This window comes from Pezoporus flaviventris, unplaced genomic scaffold (genome assembly GCF_033815535.1).
Source record: "Pezoporus flaviventris isolate CSIRO_AGI_PZ_B2104156 unplaced genomic scaffold, CSIRO_AGI_Pfla_v1 ptg000945l, whole genome shotgun sequence".
Taxonomy (NCBI): domain Eukaryota; kingdom Metazoa; phylum Chordata; class Aves; order Psittaciformes; family Psittacidae; genus Pezoporus; species Pezoporus flaviventris.
The window spans coordinates 23973-33010 of record NW_026893490.1 but is presented as its reverse complement, the minus strand read 5'-3'; the positions used below and the strand labels follow the sequence as shown (position 1 = coordinate 33010).

Below are 9038 nucleotides of genomic sequence, written 5' to 3'. Positions count from 1 at the left end.
CCCCAAACGCACCCGAAACGGCCCCAAATGCACCCAAATCAGCCCAAAATGCACCTCATTCGGACCAAAAGGCACAAATTCAGCCCCAAACGCACCCAAATCAGCCCCCCCCCAATCCATCCCCAACCCCTCCATGTCCACCCCCAAACCCAGGATATTCACCCCAAAACCCCCTTCCTTTCCCCCCAAACTCACCCATTTCAGCCCCAAAATTCCTCTACCTTCATCCCACCCCCCCAATCCGTTCCCAAACCCCCCCAACCCATCCCCAAACGCCCCCAATTCAGCCCCAAAACCCCCTTCCTTTAGCCCCAATCTCAGCCAATTCAGCCCCAAAATTCCTCTACTTTCATCCCCAAAACCCCCAGTCCATCCCCAAACCCCCCCAATCCATCCCAAACCCCATCCAATCCATCCCAAACCCCATCCAATCCATCCCCAAACCCCCTCCTATCTATCCCCAACCCCCCAATCCATCCCAAACCCCCCCAACCCATCCCCAAACCCCCCATAACCCATCCCCAAACCCCCCACAACCCATCCCCAAACCCCCCATAACCCATCCCCAAACCCCCCATAACCCATCCCCAAACCCCCCCATAACCCATCCCCAAACCCCCCCCAATCCATCCCCAAACCCCCCATAACCCATCCCCAAACCCCCCATAACCCATCCCCACATCCACCCCCCCCCCCAAACCCCCACCTTCGGCGCAGGAGCAGACCCCTCGCAGGGCCCCGCTGCTGCTGCGCCCGTTCTTCCTCTCGTGGTGGGTGTAGCGCAGCTTGCGCGTGGTGGTGCCGTCCGAGAGCCGCACCTCGATGTTGGGCAGGTCCCGCCAGTCCGAGCCCGGCGCCAAGGGGATGTGCCTCATCCGGGCCGCCACCAGCGCGCTCATGTCCTGCACGGGCACCGGCAGCCGCTGGATGGAGCCCGGCGCGCCGAGCGGAGCCCGAGGGCCATGGGGACAGCGGGGCGGGCACAGGGGTGATGGGGGAGCGGGTGCAAGGGTGCTGGTGGAGCGGGTGCAAGGGTGCTGATGGAGCACCTACAAGGGTGCTGGTGGAGCACCTACAAGGGTGCTGGTGGAGCACCTACAAGGGTGATGATGGAGCACCTACAAGGGTGCTGATGGAGCGGGTGCAAGGGTGCTGGTGGAGCACCTACAAGGGTGCTGGTGGAGCGGCTCCAAGGGTGCTGATGGAGCGGGTGCAAGGGTGCTGGTGGAGCACCTACAAGGGTGCTGATGGAGCGGGTGCAAGGGTGCTGGTGGAGCACCTACAAGGGTGCTGGTGGAGCGGCTGCAAGGGTGCTGATGGAGCACCTACAAGGGTGCTGATGGAGCGGGTGCAAGGGTGCTGGTGGAGCGGCTGCAAGGGTGCTGATGGAGCACCTACAAGGGTGCTGATGGAGCACCAACAAGGGTGCTGGTGGAGCACCTGCAAGGGTGCTGATGGAGCACCTACAAGGGTGCTGGTGGAGCACCTACAAGGGTGCTGATGGAGCGGGTGCAAGGGTGCTGATGGAGCACCTACAAGGGTGCTGGTGGAGCGGCTGCAAGGGTGCTGATGGAGCACCTACAAGGGTGCTGGTGGAGCAGCTGCAAGGGTGCTGATGGAGCACCAACAAGGGTGCTGGTGGAGCGGGTGCAAGGGTGCTGGTGGAGCAGCTGCAAGGGTGCTGATGGAACACCTACAAGGATGCTGGTGGAGCTGCTGCAAGGGTGCTGATGGAGCAGCTGCAAGGGTGCTGATGGAGCACCTACAAGGGTGCTGGTGGAGCACCTACAAGGGTGCTGATGGAGCACCAACAAGGGTGCTGGTGGAGCACCTACAAGGGTGCTGGTGGAGCACCTACAAGGGTGCTGATGGAGCACCAACAAGGGTGCTGGTGGAGCACCAACAAGGGTGCTGGTGGAGCACCTACAAGGGTGCTGGTGGAGCAGCTGCAAGGGTGCTGATGGAGCACCTACAAGGGTGCTGGTGGAGCGGGTGCAAGGGTGCTGGTGGAGCACCTACAAGGGTGCTGGTGGAGCACCTACAAGGGTGCTGATGGAGCGGCTGCAAGGGTGCTGATGGAGCACCTACAAGGGTGCTGGTGGAGCGGCTGCAAGGGTGCTGGTGGAGCACCTACAAGGGTGCTGGTGGAGCACCTACAAGGGTGCTGATGGAGCAGCTGCAAGGGTGCTGATGGAGCACCTACAAGGGTGCTGATGGAACACCTACAAGGATGCTGGTGGAGCTGCTGCAAGGGTGCTGATGGAGCAGCTGCAAGGGTGCTGATGGAGCACCTACAAGGGTGCTGGTGGAGCACCTACAAGGGTGCTGATGGAGCACCTACAAGGGTGCTGATGGAGTGGCTACAAGGGTGCTGATGGAGCGGCTCCAAGGGTGCTGATGGAGCGGCTCCAAGGGTGCTGGTGGAGCGGCTCCCAAGGGATGGTGGGGATGGAGAGCTCGGAGCAGCTCCCAGTGGCTACACGGATGCTGGAAAGGGACCTTCAGCAGGGATGGGCCAAGGGGGGGATTCAGCTTGCAGGTAAGGAAGCTCTTCCCCAGGAGGTATGGTGGGATCATGGGATGGGCGGCCCAAAGTGGTGGATGCTCCATGAGATCCTCGGTCTAATGTAAGGCATCCCATGGCACGGGGCTGGAACTGGGTGATCTTAGGCTCCTTCCCAACCCAACCCATTCCACGATCCTGGTTTCTCCACGGAGCAGGAGCAGCTCCATCCCTGGGGGTGTTTGACCAAGGCAGGCCTGGGGCCGGTCCCATCCTGCCCTTAACCCCTCCCCGCCATCACCATCACCCCCTTCACCTTGCAGATGTGATCCCTGAGGATGGGCTGATACTGGGAGCCCCGGATCTGCCTCTGGAACCAGGACTGGGGCTCCCCGTTGTAGGAGATCTCCAAGGCCGAGGCCCCATTGCGGATCTCAGGTAGGTCGGACATGGTGTCCCGCACCGTGATGGTGCGGAAGGGCCCCGAATAGGTCCTGCGAGGGGCGGAGGAAGGGCGTCAGGAGCGGCCCGCGCTCAGCACCCACCGGCGGGCGGCGCTCAGCACCCACCGGGTGATGTTGCTGACGAACTTCTTGTCGTCCACCACGACGCTGAGCTGGCAGGCGCGGGGGGCGAAGACGTGCAGGGGCTCGGGGAACATGGGCAGCTTCTCCCCCGGCGCCGCGGCCAGGACGATGGCTCGGCGGCGGGGCTGGGCCACGCCGGACTGCCCGGCCTTGGGGAGCAATGGGAGAGGCCTGTCAGCTTCCATCCATCATCCATCCATCCATCCATCATCCATCCATCATCCATCATCCATCATCCATCCATCATCCATCATCCATCCATCATCCATCCATCCATCATCCATCATCCATCCATCCATCCATCATCCATCCATCATCCATCATCCATCCATCCATCATCCATCCATCATCCGTCATCCATCCGTCATCCATCATCCATCATCCATCCATCCATCATCCATCCATCATCCGTCATCCATCCGTCATCCATCATCCATCATCCATCCATCCATCATCCATCCATCATCAATCATCCATCCATCCATCCATCCATCCATCATCCATCCATCCATTCATCATCCATCCATCCATCATCCATCCGTCATCCATCATCCATCCATCATCCATCCATCCATCATCCATCATCCATCCGTCATCCATCATCCATCCATCCATCCATCATCCATCCATCCATCCATCATCCATCCATCCATCCATCATCCATCCATCCATCCGTCATCCATCATCCATCCATCCATCATCCATCCATCATCCATCCATCCATCATCCATCCATCCATCATCCATCCATCATCCATCCATCCATCCATCATCCATCCATCATCCATCATCCATCCATCCATCCATCATCCATCCATCATCCATCCATCATCCATCCATCATCCATCCATCCATCATCCATCCATCCATCATCCATCATCCATCCGTCATCCATCATCCATCCATCCATCCATCCATCCATCCATCATCCATCCATCCATCCATCATCCATCCATCATCAATCATCCATCCATCCATCCATCATCCATCCATCCATCCATCATCCATCCATCATCCATCCATCCATCCATCATCCATCCATCATCAATCATCCATCCATCCATCCATCATCCATCCATCCATCCATCATCCATCCATCCATCATCCATCCATCCATCCATCCATCCATCATCCATCCATCATCCATCCATCCATCCATCATCCATCCATCATCCATCATCCATCCATCCATCCATCATCCATCCATCATCCATCCATCCATCATCCATCCATCCATCATCCATCCATCCATCCATCATCCATCCATCCATCCATCATCCATCCATCCATCCATCCCCCCATCATCCATCATCCATCCATCCATCCATCCATCCATCCATCCATCCATCCATCCATCCATCCATCCATCATCCATCCATCCCCCCTGATGGAGCCAAGGAGCTCCTTTGGGATAGGAGGAGCAGAGAAGGGCTCGGATGGAATCGGGGGGAGCACGGTTGGAGGTAAGGAAGCGGTGGGACCTTTCCAACCTGACCCATTCCATGATTCCATGGCTCATCCCCATTAACAACCTGGGGTCAGGTAGGGGGGTTTGGGGATGAATTGGGTGGGTTTGGGGCTGAATGGGGGGGGGGGGGTGGGTGTTGAATTGGGAGGGTTTAGTGATGAATTGGGTGGGTTTGGGGTTGAATTGGTGGGTTTGGGGTTGAATTGGGTGGTTTGGGGTTGAATTGGGTGGGTTTGGGTTGAATTGGGTGGTTTGGGGTTGAATTGGGTGGGTTTGGGGTTGAATTGGGTGGGTTTGGGTTGAATTGGGTGGGTTTGGGGTTGAATTGGGTGGCTTTGGGTTGAATTGGGTGGGTTTGGGTTGAATTGGGTGGTTTGGGGTTGAATTGGGTGGTTTGGGGTTGAATTGGGTGGGTTGAGGTTGAATTGGGTGGTTTGGGGTTGAATTGGGTGGTTTGGGGTTGAATTGGGTGGTTTGGGGTTGAATTGGGTGGGTTTGGGGTTGAATTGGGTGGGTTGAGGTTGAATTGGGTGGTTTGGGGTTGAATTGGGTGGTTTGGGGTTGAATTGGGTGGTTTGAGGTTGAATTGGGTGGTTTGGGGTTGAATTGGGTGGTTTGGGGTTGAATTGGGTGGTTTTGGGTTGAATTGGGTGGTTTGGGGTTGAATTGGGTGGGTTTGGGGTTGAATTGGGTGGTTTGGGGTTGAATTGGGTGGTTTGGGGTTGAATTGGGTGGGTTTGGGTTGAATTGGGTGGGTTTGGGGTTGAATTGGGTGGGTTTGGGTTGAATTGGGTGGGTTTTGGGTTGAATTGGGTGGTTTTGGGTTGAATTGGGCGGTTTGGGGTTGAATTGGGTGGGTTTTGGATTGAATTGGGTGGGTTTGAGGTTGAATTGGGTGGTTTGGGGTTGAATTGGGCGGTTTGGGGTTGAATTGGGTGGGTTTGGGGTTGAATTGGGTGGGTTTGGGTTGAATTGGGTGGTTTGGGGTTGAATTGGGTGGGTTTGGGGTTGAATTGGGTGGGTTTGGGTTGAATTGGGTGGGTTTGGGGTTGAATTGGGTGGCTTTGGGTTGAATTGGGTGGGTTTGGGTTGAATTGGGTGGTTTGGGGTTGAATTGGGTGGTTTGGGGTTGAATTGGGTGGGTTGAGGTTGAATTGGGTGGTTTGGGGTTGCATTGGGTGGTTTGGGGTTGAATTGGGTGGTTTGGGGTTGAATTGGGTGCAGGTTTGGGGTTGAATTGGGTGGGTTGAGGTTGAATTGGGTGGTTTGGGGTTGAATTGGGTGGTTTGGGGTTGAATTGGGTGGTTTGGGGTTGAATTGGGTGGGTTTTGGGTTGAATTGGGTGGTTTTGGGTTGAATTGGGCGGTTTGGGGTTGCATTGGGTGGGTTTTGGAATTGAATGGGTGGTTTAAGGTGAAATGGGTGTTGGGTTGAATTGGGTGGTTTGAGGTTGAATTGGGTGGTTTGGGTAGAATTGGGTGGTTTGGGTTGAATTTGGGTGGTTTGGGTTGAATTGGGTGGTTTTTGGGGTTGAATTGGGTGGTTTGGGGTTGAATTGGTGTTTTGGGTTGAATTGGGTGGTTTGGGTTGAATTGGGTGATTTTGGGTTGAATTGGGTGGGTTTGGTGCTTGAAGGGGGGTCCCCAGCCCACCTGCAGCACCCCGAAGGTGCACTGATAGCCCATGCGGACGAGGCAGCGCAGGGTTAGCTTCAGCACCATGGAGCGCTTGCAGGACACGAGTTCCGGACGTTCTCCAGCAGGAAGAAGCGCGGGCGGTAATAATCACAGTAACTGGGGGGGGGGACACGGGGTAAGGAACCAATTCAGCCCCAAACCCACCCAATTCAACCTCAAACCCACCCAATCCATCCCAACCCCTCCATTCAACCCCAACCCCCACCCAATTCAGCCCCAAACCCACCCAATTCAACCCCAAACCCACCCAATCCATCCCAACCCCTCCATTCAACCCCAACCCCCACCCAATTCAGCCCCAAACCCACCCAATCCATCCCAACCCCCCCATACAAACCCAAACCCACCCAATCCATCCCAACCCCCCCATTCAACCCCAACACCCCCCCAGTTCAGTCCCAACCCCCCCCCCACTCATCCCAACCTCCCTCAGTCCATCCCAACCCCCCCAATCCATCCCCAACTCCCCCAATCCATCCCCAGCTCCCCCAATCCATCCCCAACCCCTCCAATCCATCCCAAGCCCATCCCCAACACCCCCCAATCCATCCCCAACGCCCCCCAATCCATCCCAACCCCATCCCCAATGCCCCCAATCCATCCCCAATGCCCCCAATCCATCCCCAACCCCCCAAAACCCCCCCAATCCATCCCCAACGCCCCCCAATACATCCCAACCCCATCCCCAATGCCCCCAATCCATCCCCAAGCCCCCCAATCCATCCCCAACCCCCCTCCAATCCATCCCCAACACCCCCAATCCATCCCCAACCCCCCAAAACCCCTCCAATCCATCCCCCAACCCCTCCCAACCCCCCAATCCATCCCCAACCCCCCCAATCCCAACCCCCCTCCAATCCATCCCCACCCCCGCAATCCATCCCCCAACCCCCCCAAATCCATCCCCAGCCCTCCAATCCATCCCCAACCCCCCCCAATCCATCCCAACCCTATCCCCAACCCCCCCAATCCATCCCCAACCCCCCTCCAATCCATCCCCAACCCCCCAATCCATCCCAACCCCATCCCCAATGCCCCCAATCCATCCCCAATGCCCCCAATCCATCCCCAACCCCCCAAACCCCCCCCAATCCATCCCCACCCCCCCAATCCATCCCCAACCCCCCCAAATCCATCCCAAGCCCACCCCCAACCCCCCTCCAATCCATCCACAACCCCCCCAATCCATCCCAAGCCCATCCCCAAACCCTCCCCTCCCCAATCCACCCCCCCCATCCCATCCCATCCCATCCCATCCCATCCCACGCCCTCCCCACCTGAGGAAGGACACCACCAGGGAGTTCTTGAACTTGGAGTAGGTGCGGGAGTTGAAGCGGTTCATGCCGCTGAAGCCCTGGCAGGGGGGGCCCCCGCAGAGCATCTCCACGTCCCCCTTCTGCGGCAGCTTCTGCCCCAGGGCGTTGCTCCTCTCGCCGCCCATCACCAGCTTGAGGAGGACGTTGCAGTCCTCGGTGAACACGGTGCTGCCGGGGTTGTTGAGCCGGAACGCCTGCGCCGCCGGCTCCCACATCTCGATGGCCCACAGCGTCTCCGAGACGCCTGGGAAGGGAGCAGGGAATGGGAGCAACGGGAAGGAGCGTTGGGAAGGGCGGGGGGGGGGGAGCCTCAGCCCTAGCCCCGAGGGCCTCGGGGTTGGCCTGGTCCTATCCTCAGCAGCCTCTTGGGGTAAACTCTTCCCCATCTCCATCGCTGCTTGAGGCTGCTTCCTCTCATCCCATCCCTTGGTCCTTAGGAGCAGAGCCCAATTCCCACCTCTCCATCGCTGCTTGAGGCTGCTTCCTCTTATCCCATCCCTTGGTCCTTGGGAGCAGAGCCCAATTCCCACCTCTCCATCCCATTCCAATCCCAAGCATCCTCTTGGGATAAACTCTTCCCCATCTCCATCGCTGCTTGAGGCTGCTTCCTCTTATCCCATCCCTTGGTCCTTGGGAGCAGAGCCCAATTCCCACCTCTCCATCACTGCTTGATGCTGTTTCCTCTCATCCCATCCCTTGTTCCTTGGAGAACAGCCCAATTCCCACCTCTCCATCACTGCTTGAGGCTGCTTCCTCTCATCCCACCCCTTGGTCCGTAGGAGCAGAGCCCAATTCCCACTTCTCTATCCCATTCCAATCCCAAGCATCCTCTTGGGATAAACTCTTCCCAATCTCCACCGCTGCTTGAGGCTGCTTCCTCTTATCCCATCCCTTGGTCCTTAGGAGCAGAGCCCAATTCCCACCTCTCCATCACTGCTTGAGGCTGTTTCCTCTCATCCCACCCCTTGTTCCTTGGAGAACAGCCCAATTCCCACCTCTCCATCACTGCTTGAGGCTGCTTCCTCTCATCCCACCCCTTGGTCCGTAGGAGCAGAGCCCAATTCCCACTTCTCTATCCCATTCCAATCCCAAGCATCCTCTTGGGATAAACTCTTCCCAATCTCCACCGCTGCTTGAAGCTGCTTCCTCTCATCCCACCCCTTGTTCCTTGGAGAACAGCCCAATTCCCACCTCTCCATCACTGCTTGAGGCTGCTTCCTCTCATCCCATCCCTTGTTCCTTGGAGAACAGCCCAATTCCCACCTCTCCATCCCCCCCTCCCTCCTCGGGAGCAGATCCCGACGCCCCCCCTCCATCCCTCCCTGCTCACCTGCCTGGTGGAAGCCCTCGGACAAGCCCCCGCAGCCCGAGAACACGTCCAAGGTCCTCAGCTTGGGTGGCTTCAGCTGGGGGGGCTCCGGCTCGCTCTGCTCGCAGCTCGACGTCGCCTTCCCCTTGCCTTTGCCTG

The 9038-nt window shown here is 57.8% G+C and overlaps 1 protein-coding gene across 1 annotated transcript in view; it reads right to left on the bottom strand.

Moving 5' to 3' along the window:
* Nucleotides 1–3104: 3104 nt before the first annotated feature.
* The window catches only part of DNMT1 (DNA methyltransferase 1), a 28258-nt gene continuing 22324 nt past the window's right edge, over nt 3105–9038 (bottom strand). The window contains exons 25-28 of the mRNA XM_061444509.1: nt 8901–9035; nt 7532–7814; nt 6210–6350; nt 3105–3239 (exon numbers count right to left, since the gene is read on the bottom strand). Of these exons, the coding sequence (XP_061300493.1) occupies nt 6269–6350; nt 7532–7814; nt 8901–9035 (500 nt within the window). The 3' untranslated portion in view covers nt 3105–3239; nt 6210–6268. The remainder of the gene's footprint in view (nt 3240–6209; nt 6351–7531; nt 7815–8900; nt 9036–9038) is intronic.